Genomic DNA, 27813 nt, shown 5'->3' with positions numbered 1-27813 from the left:
CCAGATAGGTGAGGAGTGTTGGTGCTGTGCTGGTCCTGCAGGTATCTGTGTATCTAGGTTGGAGGGGTTGAGTAGGAAATGGGGCCCTCCAGCTCTTTTGTTCTTAAAGAAATCTCTCGAAGATCCCTGCCTCTCTAGCACATGCTATGAGAGGAGTAAACTTATCTTTTCCCCATATAATCCAAGTATTTTTCAAAGTGCTGCCTCTTTAAGGGTAGGGATTCAGTTTCCAGTAGCCTTCAGGCTCTCCCACACCTGAGCCACTGATGTTTAAAGTTTCATGTATTGAGCCCCACTATAAGAATTCATGAAGTTAGAGCCCTGTGGTTTTGAAAGCCAAATATTACAGGGATTTTTCTTCCCAGTGCTGGTCCTCCATGCCTGGAGCACCTTGTGTGGGGTCTGTTCCTCTCCTCTCTTCCTGCTCACAGTGACCCTCCCTCCCATGGGCAGTCCTGCAGGTCATTCTGTCTCCTGATTGCATCTCTACCTTTCTTCCCCTCTTTGATGTGGCTTCTTTCCTACATTTCACCGTGGAGGGTCTGTTCTGCTAGTCTCTGGTTCATTTTCTGGGTTATTTTCCCTGATTTGGGGGTTATCTAGGGGTATCCCTGGAATGAGGTGAGCCTAGGATCCTCCTAATCTGCCATCTTCCCCAGAATGTGTTGCCTTTCTTTCAATGTCAAATCCAAACTATTACCACCAAGACCTATGCCAAGGAGCTTACCACCTGTTTTTTTTCCTAGAAATTTTATGGTTTCAGATCTCTTATTTATGTCTTTAACTCATTTAATTTTATTTTTGTATATGGTATAAGATAGTAGACCCGTTTTCCCAAAATCATTTATTGAAGAGACTGTCCTTTCCCCACTATACTCTTGGCTCTTTTGTCATAAAATAATTTGACCATATATGTTTATTTCTGGGTTCTATATTCTGTTCCATTGATCTGTGTGTTTTTATGCCAACACCATACTGTTTTGTGATCTAGGTTTTTTTTTTTTTTGTGATCTAGTTTAAAATCAGGAAGCGTGATACCTCCAGCTTTGTTCTTAAAATTGCTTTGGGTTTTGTAATTCTCTACAAATCTTAGCATTGTTTGATCTATTTTTATGAAAAATGGCTTTGGAATTTTGATAGGGATTTCATTGAATCTGTAGATTTCTTTGGATAGTATGGACATGTTAACAATGATCTTCCAGTTCATGAGGATGGAATAGCTTTCTATTTGTTTTTATATCTCTTTTAGTTTCTTTCATCAATGTCTTATGGTTTTCAGTGTACAGGTTTTCACCATCTTGGTTAAATCATTCCTAATTATCTTATTCCTTTTGAAGCACTGGTAAATGGAATGTTTTTTTAAATTTCTCTTTCCGATAGCTTATTAGTGTATAAAAAGGCAAAAAAATCTTTGTATATTGATTTTTGTATCCTGTAACTTTGCTCAATTTATTAGTTCTAACAGTATTTTGGTGCAGTCTTTAGGGTTTTCCATGTATAATATGTCTTCTGCAAATACTAAGTTTCACTTCTAATTTGTGTGGCTTTTCTTTCTTCTTCTAATGTTGTGGCTAGGACTTCTGATACTATATTGAATAAAAATGGTGAAAATGGGCATTTTTGTCTTGTTCCTGATCTTAGAGGAAAAGCTCTTACCTTTTCACCACTGAGTATGATGTTAGATGTAGGCCTGTCATAGATGGCCTTTATTATTTGGACCTTTCTTTCCTCGATAGCCACTTTGTTGAGACTTATTATCAGTAATGGATGTTGAATTTTGTCAAATGCTTTTTCTGCATCTATTTTGATCATATAGTTTTTATCCTTCATTTTGTTAACATGTTATATCACATTGATTAGCAGTGTTGACTCATCTTTGCATCCCTGGAACAAATCCCATTTGATGATGGTTTGTGTTCTTTTAATGTATTGTTGAAATAGGCTTGCTAATGTTTTGTTGAGGATTTTTGAAGCTGTGTTCATCAGGGATATTGGCCTGTAATTTTATTTTCTTATAGTGTCCTTATCTGGTTTTGGTATAAGGGAAATACTACCATCATAAAATAAGTTTAGAAGTGTTCCCTCCTCTTCTGTGTTTTTTTGTTTGTTTGGGGTTTTGTTTTGTTTTGTTTTGGAAGAGTTTGAAAAGGACTTGTGTTTTTCTTTGAATGTTTGGGAGAATTCACCAGTGAAGCTGTGTAGTCCTGGTCTTTTGTTGAGAGGTTTTTGATTACCAATTCAGTATCCTTACTAGTAAGTACTAGGTCTATTCAGATTTTCTGTTTCTTTGTGATTTGATCTTAGAAGATTGTATATTTCTAGGAATTGATCCACTTCTAGGTTCTCAAATTTCTTGGTGTGTAATTGTTCATAATAGTCTCTTATGATCCTTTGTATTTCTGTGCTATCAGTTTTAATGTCCCCTCTTTCATTTCTCATTTTGACTCCTCTCTTTTTCCCTTTGTGAGTCTAGCTACAGGTTTGTCAATTTTATCTCTTCAAGGAACTTATTCCTATTCATTGATCTTTTCTATTGTTTATTTCATCTGTTTCTACTCTGATCTTATTTCCTTTCTTCTAACTTTGGGCTTTTCTTTTTCTAGATCCTTGACAACGTGTAAAGTTAGATTGTTTTATAGAGACTTTTCTTGCTTCTTGAGATAGGCATTTATCACTATGGACTTCTCTCATAGGCCTGCTTTTGCTACATCACATCATTTTTGGTTGTATTTCCATTTTGATTTGTCTCAGGGTATTTTTTTGTGATTTCTCTTTTGATTTGCTGACCCATTGCTTGTTCAGTAGCATGTTGTTTAATCTTCATATACTTATGAATTTTTCCAGCTTTCTGGTAACTCATTAATTTCATATCACTGTGGTCAGAAAAGATATTTGATATGATTTCAATCTTCTTAAATGTATTAAAACTTGTTTTTTGGCCTAACATATGATCTATCCTGGAGAATGTTCCATGTGCCCTTAAGAAGAATGTATTCTAAAGCAGTAACTGCAGTTGCACCATTCTGCCTTCAGCTTCAGGATGTTTCCGCGGCCAGAAACACTCTAAATCATCTCTGTTCAAAGCATTCCACAAACAATGGCAAGGCAGAGTCACCAGAAACAGGCTCCTGATTTCCATGACAAATATGGTAATGCTGTATTAGCTAGTGGAGCCACTTGCTGTATTGTTGTATGGGCATATACAGCAACACAAATTGGAATAGAATGGAACCTGTCCTCTGTTGGCAGAGTCACCCCAAAGGAATGGAGGGATCAATAATCCCAGCTGGTGTAATAATGAATTGTTTCAAAACCAACTCATAATTGATGCCAAGTGAAAGCACTGTGCACCCACTAAAATATGGCATGATTTAAGAAATAAAGTACATTTGAAACCTTCAAAAAAAGAAGAATGTATCCTGTTGCTTTTATATGGAATGTTCTACAGATCTGTTAAGTCTATCTGATCTAACACGTTGTGTAAGGACAATGCCTCCTTATTAATCTTCTGTCTGGATGAGCTATCTATTGTTGTGAGTGGGGATAGTAAAGTGTCCTATTGTATTGCTATTTCTGTCTTTAGGTCTGTTAACATTTGGTTTATATATTTAGTTGCTCCTATGTTATGTCCATAAAGATTCACAAATTTTCTGTCCTCTTCTTGGATTGATCCCTGTATCATTATCTGATACTTTTCTTTGCCTCTTATTAGATTGTTTTATTTTATTTTATTTTTTTAATTTTTTATTTATTTATTTATGATAGTCAGAGAGAGAGAGAGAGAGAGAGAGAGAGAGAGAGAGAGAGAGAGAGAGACGCAGAGACATAGGCAGAGGGAGAAGCAGGCTCCATGCACCGGGAGCCCGATGTGGGACTCGATCCCGGGTCTCCAGGATCGCGCCCCGGGCCAAAGGCAGGCGCCAAACCGCTGCGCCACCCAGGGATCCCTTATTAGATTGTTTTAAAGTCTATTTTGTCTATGTATACTTATCCCAGCTCTTTTTCGGTTACCATTTGCATGGAATATCTTTTTTCAACCCTTCACTTTCAATCTGAGTATTCTTATATCTAAAGTGAGTCTCTTATAAGAAGCATATAGATGAGTCTTGTGTTGTTTTTTTTTTATCCATTCAGCTACTTTATATCTTCTGATGGGAGAATTTCATATATTTACATTTAAAGTCATTATTGGCAGATGCATCCTTATTGTCATGTTCTTACTTTCTGGCTGTTTTGTACTATGTTCCTTTCTTCATCTCTAGCTCTTTTATTTGTGGTTTGATGACTTTTAGTATTATGCTTAGATTCCTTTCTCATTATATTTTGTTTCTACCATAGGTTTTTGCTTTGTAGTTACCATGAGGCTTACACAAACACTTATATTTATAATGGTCTATTTTAATTTGATTAGAACTTAAGTCTGAATGCATTCTGAAACTCTAAATTTGTATTCTCTCCCCTGATATTTTGTTTTTAATGTAATAATGTACATCTTTTTATCTTTTATCTTAATTGATAGTTGTATTTTAGTACTCTTGTCTTTTAACCTTCATATTAGCTTTATGTGATCTATCCACTACTTTTACTATATATTTACCTTTGCCAGTGAATCTTTCATATGTTTCTTTTCTCTTTAAAGATTTTATTTATTTGTGAGATAGAGACAGAGGCAGAGACATAGGCAGAGGGAGAAACCAGCTCCCTGCAGGATTCCATCCTAGGATCCCGGGATCACACCCCAAGCCAAAGGCAGCCACTCAACCACTGAGCCACCCAGGCATCCCCTTTCATATGTTTCTTTGTTATGAATTAGTTCCCTTCGATTTTGGCATAAAGAAATCTCTTTAACAGTTTATGTAAGGCCGGTTTAGTGGTGATGAACTCTTTTAGCTTCTGCTTATCTGTAAAAATCTTTCTCTCTCTTTCCATTCTGCATGATAACTTTCACTGGGTAGAGTCTATTGGTTGGGAGATTTTTTTTTCTTTCAGCACTTTGAATGTATTGTGCCACTTTCTCTGGCGTGAAGAGTTTCTGCTGAAAACTCTGAAGGGGGCTGTGGAGGCTCCCTTGAACTTAACAAGATATTTCTCTTTTGCTGCTTTAAGAGTCTCTCCTTGACTTTTAACATTTGAAATTTTAATTATGCTGTGACTCAATATGTGGGTCTCTTAGAGTTTCTCTTATTTGGACATTCCGTGCTTCCTGGATCTGGATGGATGTCTGTTTCCTTCCTCAGGTTAGAGACATTTTCAGCCATTACTTCATCAAATGAGTTTTCTGCCCCTTTCTCTCTCTCTTTTCTCTCCTTATGGAGCCCCTACAAGGTGAATGTTACTCCAAATGATGTTGTCCCGTAAGGCTATTTATTAAGCTATCTTTACTATTTTCATTCTTGTTTCTTTTTATTGCTCTGATTGTGTTCCATGCCTTGTGTTTGAGTTCACTGATCCTTTCTTTTGCTTCATCTGGTCTGCTGTTGAACCACTCTTATATTTTTTTATCTGTGGGTTGAAGTTGTCACTGTGTTCATTCATTCATTCATTCTCCCAAGTGCAGTGAGTATCTTTACAACCATTACTTTGAATGGCTTATCAGGTAAATTACAGATCTCCATCATTTCACAAGAGGTATATATGTATATATATATATATATATATATATATATATATATATATATATATAAAATTATTCTCCAGTTATGGAGAATTTACTGTATGTCATTGCTACATTTTCTTTTCTCTGGATCTTTTTCTCCCCCAGTTATATTCATAAATAATTGACCTACATCATTGTATGAGTTTAAGGTATATAGCATAATGATTTGACTTACATATATTATAAAATGATCGCCACAGTAAGTTTAATCAGCGTCCATCAGCTCATGTATATACAATAAGAATGGAGAGCAAAAAAAATTTTTTTTTCCTTGTGATGTGACCTCTCAGGTTGTACTCTCTTAACAACATCCACATATATCATTCAGCAGTGCTAACTATACTCATTGTGCTGCACATTATATTGCTAGTATGTACCTTGTAACTGGAAGTTTCTACCTTTAGATCACCTTTCTCCAATTCCCCCTCCCTCCAACTCCCATCTCTGGTAACCACAAATCCAAAGAGCTTTTTCTATGAGTTTGGATTTTTTTTTTTTGCATTTCACATATAAGTGAGATCATACAGTATTGGTCTTTCTCTAACTTATTTCACTTGGGATAATGCTGTCAAGGTCCATTCATGGTGTTGCAAATGGCAAGGTTTTATTCTCTTTTGGCTGAGTAATATTTCATTGTGTGTCTACAACCTCTCATTTTCTTTATCCATTCATCCATCAGTAGACACTGAGGTTGTTTCTGTATCTTGGCTCTTGTAAATGATTTTTCAATGAACATTCTTTGAGTTAGTGTTACTGTTTTCTTTGGATAAATATCCAGAAGTGGAATTGCTTTATCATATGGAGGTTCTATTTTCAATTTGGGAGGTAACCTACATACTATTTTCCATAATGACTGCACCAATATACATTCCCACCAGCAGTGCACAAGGGTTCCTTTTTCTCCACATCCTTACCAGGATTTGTTATCTTTTGTCTTTTTGTTGATGGCATTCTAATAGGAGTCTCATAGTTTTGATTTACATTTACTTGATGAGTAGTGATGTTGAGCATCTTTGCATGTACCTGTTGATCTTCTGTGTATCCTTGGAGAAAATTCTATTCAGATATTTTCCACTTTTTAATTAGATTATTTGTGTGTGGGGGGGTTGTATTTATTTATTTATTTATTTATTTATTTATTTATTTATTTATTTATTTATTTGCTATTGAGTTGTATGAGTTCTTTATGTATTTTGGATTGTAACCCCTTCCTAGATCTATGGCTTCCAAATATTTTTCCCATTCAGTAGGTTGTCTTTTCACTTTTTTTGTTTCTATTGCTGTACAGAGGCTTTTTAGTTTGATTTAGTCCCACTTGTATTTCATTTGTTGATTGTGCTTTAGATGCATATCTAAATCAATGCCAAGACCCATGTCAAGGAGCTTTTCCCTTAATTTTCCTTCTAGGAAATTCCTGGTTTCAGGTCTTATGTTTAAGTCTTTAATCCATGCCAAGTTAATTTTTATAAGTGTTATAAGATAGAGGTCTAAGGGCAGCCCAGGTGGCTCAGCGGTTTAGCGCCACCTTCAGTCCAGGGCCTGATCCTGGAGACCCGGGATAGAGTCCCAAGTCGGGCTCCTTGCATGGAGCCTGCTTCTCCCTCTGCCTGTGTCTCTGCCTTTCTCTGTCTCTGTCTCTCATGAATAAATAAATAAAATATTTTAAAAAAAGAGATAGAGGTCTAATTTCATTATTTTACATGTGAATATTCAGTTTTCCCAGCACCATTTATTGATGAGACTGTCTTCATTGAATATTCTTGCATCCCTTGTCAAATTTTAGTTGACTGTACATACATGGGTTTACTTCTGAGCACTCAAGTCTGTTTCATTAATCAGTGTGTCTGTTTTTATACCAGTAGAACACTATTGATTCTATAACTGCTTTGTAGTGTAGCTTAAAATCGGGAAGTGTAATGATTCCCATTTTTTTCTTCTTAGGAATGCATTGGATATTTAGGTTCTTTCGTGGGTTTCATAGAAGTTTTAACATTTTTTTTTTCTACTTCTGTAAAAAAAATGCCATTGCAATGTTGATGGTGATTGCATTGAATCTATAGATGGCTTTTGGTAGTATTCACATTTAAACAATATTCTTTCAATCCACAAACACAGGATACCTTTTCATTTAATTGTTTTGATTTCTTTCATCAATGCCTTGTAGCTCTGAGTAGACATCTTTTACCTCCTTGGTTAAGTTTATTCCTATGTATGCATTTTACTGTTTTTGATGCTACTGTAAATGGGATTGTTTTCTTTCTTTTTCAGATAACTCATTCTGTATAGAAATGCTGCTAATTTTTATAAGTTAATTTTGTATACTGTAACTTAGTGCATTGATGATATACACGATTTTCTGGTGGAGTCTAGGATTGCTTCCATATAAGATCATGTCACCTGCAAATAGAGAAAATTTCACTTCTTTTCCAATTCTGCTGCCTTTTCTCTCTTTCCTTCAACCTGATTACTCTGGAAAGGTCTTCTAGTACCGGTTGGATAGAAGTGGTTAGAATGGGCACCCTTGTTTTGTTCATGATATTTAGAAAAAAGAAAAATTTTCAACATTTAACCCTTCCATATGAAATTAACTTTGGGTTTATCATAAATGGCCTTTATTATACTGAGGTACATTCCTTTTTATACCTAATTTGTTAAGAGTTTTTATCATGAATGGAATTTAAATTCTATCCAGTACTTTTTTCTGCATCTGTTCAGATATCATGTGACTTTTTCTATTAGTCTGATGGATCACATTGGTTGATATGTCTATATTGAAATTTTTTGCATCTCAGGAATAAATCCCATTTTTATCCTGGTGAGTGATCCTTTTAATGCACTGCTGAATTTGGTTTGCTAGTATTTTAATGAAAATTTTTACATCTGTATTCATCAGGGATGTTGGTCTCTATAGTTTTCTCTTCTGGTAGTATCCTTTTCTGGCTGTGGTTTCAGGGTAACGGTCGCCTCATAAAATGAATTTGAAAGTATTCCCTCTTTTTCAGTTTTTTGGAAGAACTTGAGAAGGATTGGTTTTAAGTCTTCAAAAAACTCACTAGTGAAGCCATCTTGTGGGGATCCCTGGGTGGCTCAGCGGTTTAGCGCCTGCCTTCAGCCCAGGGCGTGATCCTGGAGTCCCAGGATCGAGTCCTCCATCAGCTATCTGCATGGAGCCTGTGTCTCCCTCTGCCTGTGTTTCTGCCTCTCTCTCTCTGTGTCTCTCATGAATAAATAAATAAAAATCTTAAAAAAAAAAAGAAGCCATCTTGTCCTGGGCATTTTTTTTTTTTTGGTTGTGAGGTTGTTGATTACTGATTCAGTCTCCTTACTAGTAATTGGACTCTTCATATTTTTTACTTTTTCTTAATTTAGTATTGGTAGTTAGTATGTTGCTAAGTTTTCCATTTCTTCTAGGTTGTCCAGTTTTTGGTGTGTACTTGTTCATAATAGCCTCTTGTGATTCTTTGTACTTTTATAGTATCAGTTGTAATATCTCCTTTTTCATTTATAATTTTGTTGATTTGGATCTCTTTTTTTTTCCTTGGTTAGTCTAGTTAAGGTATGTCAATTTTGTTTCTCTTTCAAAGAATCAATTCTTAGTTTGGTTAAATTTTTTTCTATTGTTTTCCTATTCTATATTTATTTCCACTCTAATCTTATTTCCTCCCATCTGCTAACTTTTGGTTCAGTTTGTTTTTCTTTTTCTAGTTCCTTAAGGTATAAAATTAGGTTATTTGGGAAACTTCTTAATATAGGTTTTTATTGCTATGAACTTTTCTCTCAGAACTGCTTTTGCTGTATCCCATATGTTTTGATGTTTTCATTTTCATTTGCCTCAAGATACTTTTTTTATATCCCCTTTCATTTCTTCTCCAATACAGTGGCTATTCAGGGGAATGTTTGATTTCCATGTATTTGGGTGTTTCTATTTTCCTCTTGTTACTGATTTCTAGTTTTATACTGTTATGTACAGAGAAGATACTTGGATTTTATTCTTCTTGAATTGGCTAAAACTTGTTTTGTGGCCTAATATATGATCTGTCCTAGAAAGTGTTCCATGAGTATTCCATGAGTACTCTGCTGTTTTCAAATAGAATGTTCAATATATGTCATTTAGGTCCATTTGGTCTATTGTACTGTTCAAATCCACTATTTCCCTATTGGTTAACTTTGGAGAATAGGTGATCTGTCATTGTTGATAGAGTTTAACAATATTAAAGTCCCCAACCATTCTTGTATTGCTCTTTGTCCTTTTAGCTGTGTTTTTGCTTTATGTATTGCATTGCTCTGATGTTAGGTATGTAAATACTTTTGATTTTTATATCTTCCTGGTATATTGATCCCTTTATCATTATATTAATGACCTTGTCTCTTTTTTTCTTTTACCATTTTAAAGTGTTTTTGTGATACAAGTACAGCTACTTCTACTTTTTTTGGTTGCTATTTACTTGAAATATCCTTTCATTCACATACTCTGAGTCTATATGTGTCTTTAAAGCTAATGTAGGTCTCTAGTAGGCAGCATATAGTTGTATCTTTTTTAAAAAAATCCATTCACCCATTCTGTCTTTTGTTTTGTTTTGTTTTTAAAGATTTTATTTTTTTACTTATTCATGAGAGACACAGAGCGAGAGAGAAGCAGAGACACAGGCAGAGGGAGAAGCAGGCCCCATCCCATGCAGGGAGCCCAATGTGGGACTTGATCCCGAGTCTACAGGATCACGCTCCGGGCTGCAGGCGGCGCCAAACCACTGCACCACCAGGGCTGCCCCCATTCTGTCTTTTGATTAGAGAATTTAATGTGTTTCCATTTAAAGTAATGATTGATAAGAACATACCTTCTACTATTTTGTTAACTGTTTTTTTAATTGTTTTGCAGATCTATTGCTTCCTGTGTATTTACTGTGTGTGTGTGTGTGTGTGTGTGTGTGTGTGTGTGTGTGTTTGATGTGGTTTGATTATCATGTTCTTTTGTATAATCACTACAGGTTTTTCCCTTGTGGTTACCATGAGGCTTACATAAAATATCTTAAAATTGTAACACTGTTTTAAACCAATATTAACTTCAGTAGAATTCCTAAGCTTTGTACTTCTACACTCTAGGTTTTTGATGTTACAGTTCACATGTTTCATAGTGTATAACTAATAACAGCTGATTGTAGTTTGAGTTATTTTTACTCCATTTTTTTAACTTTTAAGTTACAGTTGTAAGTGAATTAAGTATCATCCTGCTCATATTACAGAATGCAACTTTGACCATATATTAGCCATTGATAGTGACTTTTACGTTGCCTTCTGTTTTTATGATATTAACTAATATTCTTTTATTTCCAGTTAAATGAACTCATTTGTTTAGCATTTCTCATAATGCACATCTAATGGAGAAACCAACTTTGGTTTGCTCAGGAAAATTTTTCTCTCTCTGTTTCTGAAGGACTGCTTCACCTGATATATTATTCTTGGTTGAGTTTTTTTCTTTCAGTATTTTGAATATGCCATTCCATTATCTTATGGCCTGAAAAGTTTATTGAGAAATCCAGTAATAGTCTTATGGGCTTCCCTTATATGTAACTTCGCTCTTTCCTTTTGCTGTTTTTGAAATTCTTGCTCTTTGACTTTTGAGAATTATAATGTGTCTTAGTGTAGCCCTATTTGAGATAATTTGGGCATCTTTGATTTGGATGTCTATTTCTCTCCCCAGGTTTAAAGTTTTCAGCCATGATTTTTTAAATATACTTTCTGCCCCTTTCTCCCTTTTTTTCCTCCCCCTTCTGGAATTGTTTCTTTTCATTCTCTACCATAAATCCTATGGGCTTTATTCCTTCTTTTCCATTCTTTATTCTTTTTTTCTCCTCTGACTAGGTAATTTCAAATGCGACATCTGCCAGGTTGCTGATTGTCCCCCCCCCTTCTGGATGGTCAAGACTGCTTTTGAAGCTCTGTATGGAATTCTTCAGTTGAGTTACATATTTTTTCACTCTAGAAATTTAATTGTTTCTCTTTGTTGAATTTCCTGTTTATGCATTGCTTTCCTAACTTTGTTTAGTTATCCATGTATTCTTGTAGTTCACAAATCTTAGAATTATCCTGAATTCTCTGACAGTTCATAGATCTCCATTTCTTTAGGATCAGTTATTAGAGATGTCTAGTTCCCTTTGGTGGTGTCCTTGATTGATTTCCTTTCGTGATTTTTTTCATGATCCTTGATTCTTTATGTTGGTATCTATCTACACATTTGAGTATGCGTTCTCTTCTAGACATTGCAGGTTGTTTCTGACTGAGACCGTTCCTCAGCAATAAGCTCAGTTTTGTTTTTTTGGGCATGTCTGCAGATAATGTCTTTGGGAGGGTGGGGCGCCTATGAGGGTCTATTTTGGGGCAAGGCAACTGTTTGAGTTCTAAGGCTGGTGGTGGGGGTAGAGGGTGTGCACTACTGAAAATAGCTGATAAGACTGCTGGTTTGGTTCCCTGTCCAAGTGAAGCTATAGGTTGGGCTTCACATTTGCCTAGATTGTCTAGTCAGGCTTATTAGACTGTCAGAACTGGCTACTATGCTCAGCAGAAAGTGGAACTAGGACTTAGCTTCCCTGTTCTGGTGGGGCAGTGGGATGGAACCCAGGGTCAGCACAGCTCACTGCTTGTGGACCTGAATCAGGCAAGAGTGTGCACTGAGTATCATAGTCGGGTGAAGCTACCAATTTTGCTCTGTAGACAGGGAGAGCCACGGGCTGTGCCCTCTGTTCAAGTGCCACTCTAAGCCGGGTTGTTAAATAGGCCATTCAGCATCCCTTATGCTGTGGGAAGGTGCCCTGGTCGGGCGGTCTGGAGGCTGTATGCAGCAATAAGTGGGGTGACCAATTAGTAGGCGATGTATTAGGTTCCCTGCTTGGGCTCAGTGGGAGCAGCAGCTCTAAGGCTGCCAATGCTCTTTATTTTTGGTCTTGACTCAAGTTGACCCAACCTTCAAGTTCATGTCTGAGCAGGGCTACTGTGTTTGCTCTGGTGGCCATCAGCTCTGTCTACCTACCTCCCAGCTTGGGAGTGGCTGGGTTAGGTAGTGCCCTGATGTTCTTACCAATCTTCCCTGTCAGAGTGGGGTGGAAGCCATATTCCATAGCTGGTGGGGCCATGATCCACGTTCCTGCCTGGGCAGGACTGGAAGAGGTCACTTACAGCAACTCCCAGATTTTCCCAAATAGGCTTTCTGGTCAGGAGTGACTGTGAGCCTTGATCCATAGTGGATGGGGCAACAAGTTAATTTGCCTGCCTGGGCAAATCCAAGAAAACTTCAAGAGAGCATGAAAGAGTGCAAAAGGTGGTGTCCCTTGGCCTGGCCTGTGTTCCCTGAGAGCATCTATGCAGGCCTCTAGGTGTGTGCCAAACCTGAAGCCTAAGATCCAGGACAAACGAACAGGCTTCTTTCACAGAAATACTGGGATTGTGCTTCAGTTGGCTGTGGATTTAGTGCTCTGGGGGTGGCAGCCTGCAAAGAACTGTCTGATTGTTACAGTCCCATAGGACCTGGGAGTGCAGGGCCTGCCCTCCAAGGTCTCTGGAAAGGTTTACAGTCTGCTCTTCAATGTGTATTTAAGGAGAAGCCTGCCCTTCAGGCCCCAGCTGTGATGATAAGCTCACAGGCTTCCTTCACATAATGACTGAGCTCCTGAGGGTGGTGGCTGTTTAAGAACTCTCTCTCCTTTGCTTACAGTCCTGTAGGATACCACAGCCAGGTAATAGAAAGATGTTCCCTGGCAACAGCCATAAAAATCAAATGACCAGACAAAGGAATAGCTTTTTTTTTTGGGGGGGGGGGAGATTCTAGTGAGGTGGAATGAGGAGGAGGTAGAGCACAAACATTGCATCCACTGGCCTCCAGTCCCTGAGAACATCTCTCTTGGCCCCTAGATGCATGCCCAACCAGAAGCCTGCCTCTCAGGCCAAACCAACCAGACAAGAAGATAGGTCCCATTCTCAGAAACGCTGCTGGTAGGGGCGCCTGGGTGGCTCAGTGGGTTAAGCATCTGCCTTCAGCACAGGTCATGGTTCCATGGTCCTGGGATTGAGTCCCATGTCAGGCAGCCTGCTCAGTGGGGAGCCTGTTTCTCCCTCTCCCTCTGCCCCTCCCCTTGCTCATGCTCACCCTCTTGCTCTCTCAAATGAGTCTTTAAAAAAACTGCTGGTTTTCAGTCTTCCATCTGTGCTGTGCTATAGGAGTTGTAGTCTACCAATACTGTCTCTCCAGTTGTTATGGTCTCTTGAGACCCAGGAATGCAAGTCCCCTGCCCCTTGCCCTGGCCTCTAGCGACAAGCTATCAAAGGGTATCCTATGGGCAGCAGGCATAAAAGTCAGGTCACCAGATGTGAAAATTAGGGCACTAGATGAAGACTGAAACCTTTGATTACTGGGTGTTTTCTTACTGTGTTGGTATGAGGAGCTTAGGGGCATGGGGGTGGAGGGAGAAGCAAGGGCAGATAAGGGGACTCTGGAAATATTCTTCTCTCCTTTAAAACAAATTAGAATTCTCTGTGGGTAGTTTCGGACACTTTCTAGGATCTTAGGCTCATGCAAAGTCTCACCCCACCTGGAAATACAGACTGCCATCTTGTGTAGGTTTCCAAAATCTTGTTGCTAAGTCGTTTCTGAATGATTTCTCCAGGAAAATATTTAGGTTTTATAACCACTAGTTGAACCCTAATTTCTCCACTGTTTTCAAGAATGCCTGGAGTAGGCAAATAAACTTCCCAAAACAGAACACTGCTGCTTCTGTGAGTCTGTAGTTTGACCTGGAAGTCTCTTTCTTCATGCTCATGCCTGTTTTTTTTTTTTTTTCCAGCAAGCACAGTGTGGCCTGGATCTTCGACATATTACCGTGGTGGAGCTTGTAGGTGTGTTCCCAACCCTCATTGGTAGGATAGGAGCAAAGATTATGCCTCCAGCCCTAGCTCTGCAGCTCAGGTAGGTAGAAATTCTGTCCTTAAATTGTACCCCCTATAATGTGTTTTTGGACCAGATTCCCTGATGTCTTGCTAGTCAGTATTAATGCCAGGTAATCTTCAATGTTTGATGGCTTGTAGTCTGAGAGTTCTAGAGCCATGTTAATCGGCATGGTGCTGCTTGTCCAACTATATTATGCAGTAGATAATTTCCAGTATTTTCTTCTTTTCCCCTTTAACCAAGTGGCATAGACACTTGCCTTGTCTTTGTTTTGTTTTTTCTTTCAGCTTGGTGGGGTTGGGGTGGATAGAGAAGAGGCTGCCAAAAGGACCTATGCAGCCCTTTGTGTTATTGGGAGAGCAGACATCCAATAAGTTTTTCCAGGCCTGGCCTCTTTTACCTCCATGCTTCCACGACACTTGTCCATTCCTCCATTTTAACAACTATATTTTACTTTGCTAATACTTAGAAAGCTAGAATCATGGTGCTCCGGATGTGAGTTATGGTGCATTAAAAAAGCAGGATTCAGTAGCCAAAAGGTAATTTCAGAACAATCCCAAATATTTACTTCCATCTCTTGACAACCGTGAAAAGGATAATTAGACTAAAGCAAAACTCCTCAAAATCTTCCATTCTCACCCATCTTCTTTTTCACCCAGTGCAAGGAAGTTGTTTATAGTTAAAGCCCCTACTCTTCTTAGTCTTTAAGAGTCCCAGGCTGATGGTGGCTCCACCATCTTGTAGCATCAACATTTAGAACACATGACTTCTGGGTTTCTGCAAAGAGGGCAGACTGTAAAGACAAACCATAGGCTCCTTTTGTGCTTCATGTTGGAAGCCTAAAATTGCTCTCTGCAAGTCCACTGGCTAGAATTCATCACATGGTTGCCACTGAACTCCAAGGCAGGCTGGGAAATGCAGTCTTTCTGTATTCCCAGAAGAAGATAATGAAAGAAGACCTGATGAGCCCCAACACAGGTGTTCAAAGAGGCTCACAGAGATTCCTTGAAAGATTATATGATAGAAGTACATACTTAGCTGGTGATGTTATAGATGGACACAAAAGATTCTTTGTCTATTTCCATCTGCCTTTTAACACCCCCCATGTTTGATTTATACCTCTCCATGCCAAAAAGAGTGCCCCATCCATACCAAGGTCAAAAACTCAGAGGCAAGGGATGGAAAAAGAAATGAGGATGCCTGAATTCTCTTTAGTTGGCTGAAAGAGGGAGAAGGCTGGGTATACTCAAAAGCTTTTATACATACATTTTTTTTTGGTCCTGCTTCATTCACTAGCTTCTCTCTACAGGTGACATTTTTGAGGTCACTATCAGATCTCCTCAACATTTGCTGTCCAGTACCTAGCATAGTGCCTGGCACCATGTTGGAGTTAAATAAATGGAGGAAATGACTTGAAACTGAAATAGAGGGTATTCTCACCCTTGGAAATAGTAGATCTAAGAGTGTATTTACAGTTCTATTTCAAGTCGAAAACAGCAAAACTCAGGAGAGGATTATGTTGACATCTGAGAATGTATAACAAAAATTCTCAAAATAAGTGTTTGAAGCTGTTGGTAATTTAGAACTATCTGCTCATACCCTGTGTTCATGATTTCTTAAAAACCTGCCACAGAATCTGCTAAATGTTACTCTTTGGATTGCGGATATATAGAGAGGCAATCTTGATAAAATTTTAATGTGATGTGATTTTAAACTATTGAAATTTGAAGATCTGAGTTAAGACAAAAATTTCTGTCATTCAGGTTGTAGATGTGGGGCTACTAGAAACCTCTGCGGGCTGGGGATGATTGAAGAAACAAAGAAGTTGCAAAAATGAAGTACGCAGCACTTCTCAGGCTAGAGCCAGCCTCAGAATCCCTGGAGCAGTTAAAACATAGAATGCTGGGCCCCACCCCCACAGTGTCTGCTTCAGTAGGTCTGGGATGGGGCCTGAGAATTTGCACTTCTAGCATGTTCCCAAATGTGGCCGAAACTGCTGGTCCCCTGGCGTAGTGTGGTGTTTTTTTGTGGTTTTTAAAAGATTTTATTTATTTGAGAGACGGCATGAGCAACAGAGAGGAGGCGGAGAGGGAGAAGCAGACTCCCCTCCGAGCAGGGAGCCCATCATGGGGCTCAATCCCAGGACTCTGAGATCATGACCTGAGCTGAAGGCAAATACCCAACCGACTGAGCCTCCCAGGCACCCCTGGCCTACCCTTTTACCAAAGCCTTCACGACTTTGAAGTGGAAATTTTGCAAAGCAGCCTATAAAAAGAGTCAATCATTACCAGGTAGCCAGAAGCTAGTCCAGGTAGATGTCACGCAGAGATGATCTGTCTCATGTGTTGCCTAATGGATTCAGTGTCAGGCCACATGTCCCCTTTATCAGCCCTATCTGTGAGGAATAAGGGACTTGCCAGATGGATGTTTTATCTTTTTCCCTTTGAATTCCACCCTAGAGTCTAGTGCAGATGAAAAGAGCCAATTTAGGCAAAGAATGGGAAGCATGGAAGAAAAGGAGATGCAGAATGCCTGGACAATCTAAAAATTCTCTTGTCTGGTTAGAATACTATTTTCAAATAGCACTAAAGCCAGGATAAAACAATTAGCAGGCAGCAGCAGTGCCTGGTGTTGCAAAGTCCCCGCCTCCCTGCTTTCTTGCTCTCGTGGTTTTTTATTTTTTTAAGATTCATTTATTTTTGAGAGAGAGAGAGAGAGAGAGAGAGAGAGAGCGCGAGTGTGCATGCAAGCAAGCACATGGGGGACAGAGGGGCAGAGGGAGAAGAGAATCTCAAGCTGGCTCCCTGCTGAGTGTGCGGCCTGTCGCAGACTCTACCCCATGACCCTGAGATCATAACCTGGGCTGAAATCGAGAGTCAGACTCTTAACTGACTGAGCCACTTGGGTGCCCCTACTCTGTTTTTTAGAGATGAAGGTATGGGCAAATTCACGTTCTCTAGAGTAACTTCCCAGCAATTGCAAGGGTGGTAGGGACAAAGAATGCCATTATTTTAATATTCATTTTATTTTGGGGGTATAATTGACACTATACAAATATACAACTTAGTGATTCAATATTTGTACTGCAAAATGATCATCATGCTAAGGCTAGTTAACATCCATCACCATAGAGAGTCATATTTTTTCCTTGTGAAATTTTAGGATTTACTCTTAGCTACTTTAAAATCTGTAATGTGGTATTATTAACTATAACCACCAAGCTGTATGTTAATCCCCATGACTTACATCTAGAAGTTTATACCTTTTAAACCCCTTCACACATTTTACCCACCCCTAACCTCCTGCCTCTGGCAACCACTAATATGTCCTGTGTATCTATGAATATTTTTTGTTTGTTGTTTTAGATTCTGCATGTAAGTAACACCATATGGTATTTGTCCTCTGATTTATTACACTTAGGATAATGTCCTGTAAGGTCCATCCATATTGTCACAAATGGCAACATTTAATTCTTTTATATGGTTGAGTAATATTTTATCATGTGTACCGTATTGTCTTTATCCATTTGTCCATCAATGGACACTTACATTGCTCCCATTTCTTGGCTATTGTAAATAATGCTGGAGTAAAGATAAGGGAAGTGTATATATCTTTTCAAGTTTTTAAAAATTTCTTCAGATAAATACCCCAAAGTGGAATTGGACAATTGTATAGTTGTTAATTTTTTTAGGAATATCCATACTGTTTTCCAAAGTGGCTGCACCAACTGATTTTTCTCCACATCCTCACTAACACGTTTTTTTCAAGATTTAGTAATTTTAGAGAGAGCGGGGATGGGGGGGCAGGGAAAGGGAGACTCTTAAGCAGACTCCCCACTGAGTATGGAGCCCAATGAGAGGCTTAATCTCATGACCTGAGCCAACACCAAGAGTCAGATGCTTAACTGCCTGCACCACCCAGGTGCCCCACCAACACTTACTTTTTTGTCTTTCAAATGCTAGCCATTCTAACAAGACTGAGGTGATATTTCACTGTGGTTTTGATTTCCACTTACCTGATTAGTGATGTTGAGCATTTTTTCATGGATTTGATGGCCATCTGTATGTCTTTTGTGGGAAAACATCTATGCAGCTTCTCTGCCCATTTTTTATTTTGTGTTTGTTACTGAGTTGTATGAGCTCTTTATTACATATTTTGTATATTAGCCTCTTCTCCAATATGAGTTGTGACTATTTTCTCCAATTTAGTAAGTTGCTTTTTCATTTTGTTAATAATTGCCTGTGCAGAAACTTTTTGATTTATTCCCACTTATTTTTACTTTTGTTGCTTTTACTTTTGATATCCAAAAAATCATCACATTGATGACGGATTTACTGATTATATATTCTCTATGTTATGGTTTCAGGTCCTACATTCAAGTCTTTAAGCCATTTTTATTTTTGCATGCAGTGTATGAAAATGGTCCAATTTTCCCAAAATTATGACGAAATTGTCCTTTCCCCATTGTGAATTCTTGGATCTTTTGTCATAAACTAATTGACCATATATGGTGGGTTTATTTCTGGGATTCCTATTCTGTTCTACTGATCTGTGTATCTACCATATTGTTTTGATTACCATAGCTTTGTAATATAGTTTGAAATCAAGGAGTATAATGCCTCCAGCTTTGTTGTTACTTCTCAAAATTGTTTTAGCTATTCAGCATCTCTTCTGCTTCCATACAAATTCAAGGATTTTTTGTTCTATTTCTATGAAAAATAGAATTTCTATAGGGATTGCATTGAATCTCTATATTGGTTTGGATAGTATGGACATTTTAGCAATATTACAATTCATGAGCATGGAATATCTATTTTTTTGTGTGTATTATCTTCAGTTCCATTCATCAATATCTTACAGATTCCAGTGTTCAAGTCTTTCACCTCCTTAAATCTATTCCTAGGTATTTTATTAATTTTCATGCAATTGCAAAAGTGATTAATTTTCTTTCTGATAATTATTGTATAGAAATGCAGAAGATTTTTGTATCTTGGTTTTTTTTGTATCCTGTAATGTAACATTACTGAATTCATTTACTCTAACACTTTCTTGGTGCAATCTTTAGGATTTTCATTTATATATAATGTCCTCTGCAAATAGTGACAGTTTTAATACTTCCTTTCCAATTTGAATGCCTTCTATTTATTATTCTTTCCTAATAGCTGTGGGTAGGATTTCTAATACAATGTGAATAATAGTGAGAGTGGTCATCCTTGTCTTGTTCCTGACCTTACTGGAAAGATCTTTAGCTTTTTGACATCAGGTATGATGTTAGATGTGGGCTTCTTGTCATATATGACCTCTGTATGTTGAGGTATGTTTCCTCTATACTTTGTTGAGGGTTTTCATCACAAATGGTGTTGAATTTTGCGAATGGTTTTTCTGCATCTGTTGATGAGCATATTTTTGTGAATGTGGTATATCATGTTGATTAACAGATGTTGAAACATCCTTGAATCCCTGAAAGAAATCCCACTTGAGCATAGTTAATGATCCATTTAACGTATTGTTGAATTCAGCTTGCTAGTGTTTTGTTGAAGATTTTTGTAATTATGTTCATTAGGGATATTGGGCTTTTCTTGTAGTGTCTTGTGTCTTAATCTGGTTTTGGTACCAGGGAAATGCTGGTCTCATAAAATAAGCTTGGAAGTGTTCCCTCCTCTTCCATTTTTAAAAATGGTTTGAAAGGATTCTTATTAATCTTCTTTGAATGTTTAAGTCACCAGTGAAGCTGTGTGGACCTGGTCTTCTGTTTGGTGGGAAGTTTTTAAATTACTGGTTCAATCTCCTTACTAGAAGTTGGTGTATTCAGATATTCTGTTTGTTTATGATTCAGTTGGGAAGGTTATATGTTTCTAAGATTTTATACATTTCTAGGTTCTCTAATTTGTTAGCATATTATCAATAGTAATATATGATTTGATTTCCTGCATTCCTGTGGTATCAGATGTAACCTCTCCTCTTTCATGTCTGATTTTACTTGAGCCCCCTCCTTTTGTTGGTAAATCTAGCTAAAGGTTAGTCAATATTGCTATCTTTTTTCATTGATCTTAACTTTACTTCCTTCTTTTTTGGCCTTCACTTGTTCTTTTATCTGGTTGAGGTGTAAACTTAGGTTACTTCAGTTTTTTTTTTTTTTCTTACTTGACGTGGGCATTTATCATTATGAACTTATCTTAGAACTGTTCTTGTTACATTCCATGAGTTTTAGTATTTTTTTTTTGCCTCAAGGTATTTGGTTAATGAATTTTTCTTCTAGAGAACAAACTGACACAAAGTATTATGTGTTATAAAAGGGTACTGATCACATGAAACATTCCAGAATAGATCACATATTGGGTCATAAAACATGGTATGACTGATATTTTTGAATTTGTTGAACTTGTATCTGTTCTGACCACAACACTATGAAGTTAGAAGTCAATCACAAGAAAAAAATCTGGAAAGACAAATACATGGAGGTTAAAGAACATGCTACTAAACCAGGAGAGGGTCAACCAGGAAATCAAAGAATAAACAAAGTACATAGAAACAAAGGAAAATGAAACACAATGGTTCAAAACCTTAAGAATGTAGTAAAAGCAGTTCTAAAAGGGAAGTTCATGGCAATACAGGCCTACCTCAAGAAGTGAGAAAAATCTCAAACAACCTGATGTTACACCTAAAGGAGCTAGAAAAAGAACAAAACCCCAAAGAAGCAGAAGGAAAGAAATAATAAATATTATAGCAGAATAGATGACATAGAAACTACAAGACCAATAGAACAGGTCAGTGTAACCAGGAGCTGGTTCTTTGAAAAAATTAATAAAGTCGATAAACCTCTAGCCATACTTCTGAAGGAAAAAAAAAACTCAGATAAAATCACAAATGAGAGTAGAGATCACAACCAACACCACAGAAACACAATTATAAGAGAATATTATGAAAAATAATATGCCAACAAATTGGACAACCTAGAAGAAAAGGTGAAATACCTAGAAACATAAAACATACCAAAACTGAAACAGGAAGAAATAGAAAATGTGAACAGATTTCCAGCAAAGAAATTGAGCCAGTAATAATAATTTAAAAAAACCCACAACAAACAAAAGTCCAGGGCCCGATAGCTTCACAGGTGAATTCTACCAACCATTTAAAGAAGAGTTAATACCTAGTCTTCTCAAACTATTCCAAAAAAAAAAAAATAGAAAAGGAAGGAAAACTTCCGAATTCATTGTGAAAGACCAGCATTACCCTGATACTGAAACCAGATAAAGACACCACAAAAAAAAGAACTACAGGCCAATATCTCTGAACACAGATATACAAATCCTCAGCAAAATACTAGCAAACCTATTCCAACAACACATTTAAAGAATCCTTCACCACCATCAAGTGGGATTTATTCCTGGGTTGCAAGGATGGTTCAGCAGTCACGAAGTAATCAATGTGATACATCACATCAATAAGAGAAAAGATAAGAACCATATGATCCTCTCAGATGCAGAAAGACATCTGACAAAGTACACCATCCATTCATAATAAAAATCCTCAACAAAGTAGGGTTAGAGGGAACATACCTCAACATAATAAAGGCCATCTATGAAAAACCCACAGTGAACATCATCCTTAATAGGGGAAAACTGAGAGCCTTTTCCTCTAAGGTCAGAAACAAGACAAGGATGTACACTCTGGCTACACTCTTACTCAACATATTACTGGAAGTACTAGCCACGGCAATCAAACATCAGAAAGAAATGCATCCACATCAGTAAAGAAGAAGTAAAACTTCCCCTGTTTGCAGATGACCTGATACTCCATATAGAAAGCCTGAAAGACTCTACCAACAAAAGGCTAGAACTGATAAATGAATTCAGTAAAGTCCAAGGATATGAAAAAATCAATGTACAGAAACCCATTGTATTTTTTTTACCCATTGTATTTCTAAATACCAATAATGAAGCAGTAGAAAGAGAAATTAAGAAAAACTGTCTTCTCGATTGTTACATCCACAGAGGGGAAGAGATGGACGTAGAAAGAGAGACAGGGACAGAGATGGAGTGAGAGGCACGTAGAGAGGGGTGGGGGGGGGAAGAAGGCGAGAGAGGAGGAGGGTGGAAGCTGGGACAGACAAAGACTGAGACCTAGAGAGGGAGAGAGAGCTACAGAGGTAGAAAGACACCAACATGGAGAGACACACAGAGAAAGGGAGGCAAAAAGAAACAGAGGGAGAGAGAAAGAGAAGGATAAAAGGGAGAAGGGGATGGAGCAAAGGAGAGACACACACAGAGAAGGAGAGGGAAAGGGAGAGAGAAATGAGGAACAAGAGTGTGGAGGACAGATGGAGAGAGGGCGAGAGATGGACAGAGCTGGAGGGCAGGAGAGCTTGAGTGTGCAAGACAGGGAGCAAGGAAAAGATGGAGAGAGAAAAACAGTGCCCCCCAGCTTTAGGAGGCAGGATAGCACAAAGATGGCACCTGCTGGCTGGAGTGTAAAGCAGCAGCCCACAGCCCAAAAATAGAAAAAAGGTGGCTTCCACTGACTTTAGCAAGACAGAGATAGAGTGTGAAAATGGTACCCACCAACCTCGGTCCCTGGAGACTCTTCCTCAGGCCTCTGCCCTTCAGTCACATGCTTAAAAATGATCCAAGGAGCCTCTTCCACCTGACGTCTGGGGTGCTTTTCAAAGGGCTGCTTCTGGGCTGCACTTTGGGGTGAGTTCGCATGTTGAGCCCTGTTAAGCATCATTTCTCAGTTTACCACAGACCTGCGAGTCTCACAGGCTTCAGCCCTATTAGTCTTCAAAGCTAGGTGTTTGGGGGGCTCTCTCATGTGCACGTCTCAACGGACAGGGTTCCCTAAGTGGGGTGGGCTTGCTTTGATCCTCAGGGAGAAGCTCCAGGTTTTCAGTTCCCTCTTGTGTGTCATGGTGCCAGGTGTGTGGATTGTATGGTGAGACTGTGTCTCGGCTTTTCCTACCCACTTGGATGTGGCTCATTTCCTGATACGCGGAGGTCACTCTGCCTGGTTTTTTGTTTTTGTTTTGTTTTTGTTTTTTCAGAGGAACTTGTGTCCGGAGGAGGGGAGTTCAGGATCCTTTTCCATTGCCATCTTAAAATGGAACATCCCGTGGTATTTTTTGAGTCTACAGAGTTTTCTAGAAGATTCTCCAGGAGGAGCTCATTCTGGTCTGATGACAGGCATTTATGTGACTCCAACACACTGCTGGCACCACCCCTTAACCTGTGGGGTGCCCCACCATCTACCCCCAAGATTTCTGTGGTCTCTCGGCCATGGTGGGATACATTCCAGTGACTTGATAGCATGCTGGCCTGAACACTCATTTCTTGCCCTGGTAGTTTTTCTTTATGTTCTGTAAAGGCAAGAGGCTCACACGAGGAATGTGTGCAGTAGCAGGTGGTGGCAACATGGGAGATTTCCACCCTAGGCTCAGGAGCACTAGAACATCAAATGCTCCAATTCCTCATTGGTTACCCTTTCCCTTAGGCCACAACATTGCTTGGCCTTTTTTTCCCTCCAGACCAGCTTTCTTTTCTACTCCAGTTCTGGGACCCACTGCCCTAGGACATCCCCCTCTCCCTCAGACCTAAATACTCTTCATTTTAAGAATGCGGAGAAGTTTTTCTCTGCATTTTTGACTCACTTCGTGGTCTACAAGCACTCCATTAATGCATTTCTGGGTCATCTACTTCTGAGCTTCCCTCTTATATCTCAGGAGACCTGCTGGAGATACTTTAATGTTGTCTTTCTTTTTCTTTCTAGTCACTAGCATGGAATTAGCAATTTAGCTTCCTATGGAGGTAAAGTAGAAAATATTCCTATCTTCCCTGAAACTCCCCTTAAAGGCAGAGGAAAGTATAGTCAGTTCGGATTCGGAGTAGTCAATATTTTTCTTTTGATCCTTTCATGGGGAGAAAAATATTTTGCTTTAAATACAGATGGCATTGTATAGTCTGCCTTACACGTAATTGCTAGATAACGAAATTAAAAAATAAACCCACTCAATCTCCATTTTATTTTTCAATGGGCTCAGGTGATCAGCTTGTTTGCTTTCTCTGGCTTATTTCATCTAAATGTTTCTGTTGATATAAAAATCATTTTACACAATATACCTTCTAGTGTGGTAGAAAAAAAATCAGACTTTTGAAACTTTGAATTTGGGGGAAATTATTTGAGTCATACTTAACCAAGTTAATACACCTAGAGTGTAGAGTAAGTTTAATCTGTTCTAATGGTGCAGTCCTGAGCTGGCTACTGAATAAGCCAGCATGGGCCAGAACTATAATGTTTGGAAACATATTTCAATCAGCTTCCCCTAGTCCAGTGTTTCTCAACCTTAGTACTATTGAATTTGGGACTAATTCTTTGTGGGGGAGGCTTTCCTGTGGGTTGTAGTAGATTCAGCAGCATCCCTGGCCTCTGCTCACAAGAGGCCAGAAACACCATTTCACTGTGACAATGAAAACTGTGTCCAGACATAGGGCAAGATCCTCCCTATTAACCACTGACCTAGTTCCAGGATGTACATAGTTGTGCAAACCTAGTCTGCAAATTTGGGTTGACGACAATGTAATGCACAATATCTGCTAGTATTGTTGTACCTACCTTGTTAGTACCTATCGGCGCACAGCTCCAAGGCAGGCCCGGTGTCTTCCTGATTATAAAGTAGTACTACTTAATCCTTCATATGCATACCAGTCATTTGGGGATCTTGCTAATGATGCAGATTTTAATTCAGTAGGTTTGGGATGGAGGATGGGATTCTCATTTCTAATAAGTTTCCGTGTGATGCTATTTGTCCAAGCATCATACTCTGAGTAGCAAGGGTCTTGAGATGAGTAAGTCTGTGGAAATAAGCCTTTCTCTACACACAGTATCACTCTAGGGCTCTGGTTGGTCCAGCAGAAGCCTTGGGAGTCAGGTTTGACAGTCTTCTCTTTGTCTGTCCTAGGTTGTTGCTGCGCATCCCACTCTACTCCTTCAGTACGGTGCTAGTGGATAAGCATGGTATGGACAAGGAGCGCTATGTCTCCCTGGTGATGCCTGTGGCTCTCTTCAACCTGATTGATACTTTCCCCTTGAGAAAAGAGGAGATGGTCCTGCAAGCTGAAATGGGCCAGACCTGTAACACCTGATGTGATGGTTCCTCTCTTGGCAGCTCCTCTTCTCATTCTACAGAGTGCTATGCACACGGAAAGGCCTTAAAAATATCCTTGATGTACAGATTTTTATTTGTAATTTTTAAAGTCTATTTTAATATGAGCTTTCTTTGCACTTAAAAATTACCATGATGCTTTTTGTACTTTGAAGTGTACCCCAAAAATGATGAATATAATATGTACTCTTTTTCTTTATTCCATCATGGCTGGTTAATTTTAGAGAAACTAGAAACAACAACCATACACATGCTTTCACTGTGTTATTCAGTGTAACACATAACTTCTACTTTGTTTTTTGTATAAAACATATTAATAAAATATTTTGGAGCAAATTTATTAAAACTTATTTAGTGTTTTAAGCACAGGCCATACTTAGTGTGGTCAGTGGTTTTTAGGACTGTGATTCTTTTTTTTTAAAAAAAAAAATTTATCCCTAGGAACTAGCAACTTATGTTTTTTTAAGATTTTATATATTTAATTGAGAGAGATCAGGGCAGCCCCGGCGGTGCAGCGGTTTAGTGCCGCCTGCAGCCCAGGGCGTGATCCTGGAGACCCTGGATTGAGTCCCACGTCAGGCTCTGTGCGTGATGCCTGCTCGCTCTCTCTCTCTCTCTCTTTCTCTGTGTGTGTGTGTCTCTCTATGAATAAATAAATAAATAATCTCTAAAAAAATTTCCAAAAAAAGAGATCAGAGGGAGAAGAGGAAGAAGCAGACTCACTGTTGAGCAGGAAGCCTGATGAGGGGCTCTATCCCAGGACCCTGAGATCATGACCTGAGCTGAAGGCAGATGCTTAACTGACTGAGCCATCCAGGTGCCCCAGGACTGTGATTCTTAGCTGTGTTTTAGGAATGGAAAAATGTAATTACTTTTGTTAGGAGGAGCTGGGCTGGGAGACCTGTCTTTTCAGGTCCTAGAGTAGCAACAAGCCAAAAATTAAAGAGTTAACCCTTTGATCGCTAACTGTGATAGCATAAACAAAAGGCTAAAACCAGAGCAAGCCCCAGTTCTTCCCTTTTGTTTTTTCCCCAATGGACCACTGTTACCAAAGGTCAGGTGGAGTGTCAAAAACATGGGGTTGTCACCTTGTTGAGGGAAGTCTATGGAACCCTCTAGTTAAAGATAGCCCCTACCAGGTCACATCCAAAGCCACAAGTGCTAAACACAAACTTACCCCCACTCTGCCACCACCTTTTCTTCCCAGTAGCTTTATGTGTGCACTCAACCTTAGCAAGTCAGCTCCCATAGGAGAAACCAAAAACATGGGCTGTAGCAGTACTTTCTGGCCAAAAACCTCCTAACAACGAACCAGTTGAACTATTAGAATCAAAGTAAACAGACGTTGGGAAGTAGAAGAATCCTGAGCTCGCTTCTTCTGTGGGCACACTGAGGCATCAATTACATGTATATAACTAATGCTGAAAATTACCTAAAGATTGGCAGAACAGACCTACAGCTAGTCAGAGAGAGAAGGCCATTTCAAAAAGGGTAAGAGGAATGGAGATGTGCTTGGGAACCAATCCTCTGACACAGCTAACCAAACTTGGAGGAGCAAAACAATGAGACCCCACACCAGGCACCCCTGGCACTGGGAACCTGCACTGGGAAGACAAGTACCCATGATGTCTGGCTATGGAAACTACTGGGGCTTAACTCCGGAAGAGCTCAAGGGTGATAGGAAACCAAGTTCTTTCCCTTAAAGAGTCAACATATTAAATAATGGCCCAAGACACAGCACAGAAGCAACAGTTTGATAAGCGCTTGGGGTATACACGAAGGAGGTTTATCAACTAATCTTAGAACGTGCATCAGAGGAGCAGAGATCTGCAGGAGATTCCTCTGAAACAAAAGTACTGGTGGGTCCCATTTTTCTTGTTCTTCCCCAGCCCTAGATGCTTATGGGATCCAGTTCTAATACTCTCCATCTATCTTGTTAGCATTGCATGCTTCCACCCTGGCCATCTCCTGTACAACCACCCTATTCAACTTGTCAGCCTCCAAAGTGACTCCTGCCCTGCCTCATTTGGCAGGTAGCCCTGGCCAGGGCTGGCACCACTCCATTGTGAT

General features: G+C 38.9%; 2 protein-coding genes across 4 annotated transcripts in view; both read left to right on the top strand.

Moving 5' to 3' along the window:
* The window catches only part of SRPX (sushi repeat containing protein X-linked), a 116437-nt gene extending 90363 nt beyond the window's left edge, over positions 1-26074 (top strand). For 2 of the 3 annotated variants that reach the window (XM_055337721.1, XM_055337720.1), the window contains 2 exons: positions 14488-14609; positions 25540-26074. In XM_055337721.1, coding sequence (XP_055193696.1) covers positions 14488-14609; positions 25540-25723 — 306 coding nt within the window. In that variant the 3' untranslated portion in view covers positions 25724-26074. The remainder of the gene's footprint in view (positions 1-14487; positions 14610-25539) is intronic. The other variant, XM_055337722.1, reaches the window with a different exon arrangement.
* On the top strand, positions 3068-3333 carry LOC129517615 (cytochrome c oxidase subunit 7B, mitochondrial-like; the record flags this gene model as incomplete). Its single annotated transcript, XM_055337545.1, has 1 exon — positions 3068-3333. A coding segment is annotated over one exon (213 nt), but the record flags the coding sequence as incomplete, so codon positions are not given.
* Positions 26075-27813: the final 1739 nt, after the last annotated feature.

This window comes from Nyctereutes procyonoides, unplaced genomic scaffold (genome assembly GCF_905146905.1).
Source record: "Nyctereutes procyonoides isolate TBG_1078 unplaced genomic scaffold, NYPRO_anot_genome, whole genome shotgun sequence".
Classification (NCBI taxonomy): Eukaryota; Metazoa; Chordata; class Mammalia; order Carnivora; family Canidae; genus Nyctereutes; species Nyctereutes procyonoides.
Note: the sequence above shows the minus strand (reverse complement) of the source record. Positions and strands in the feature narration are given on the sequence as shown.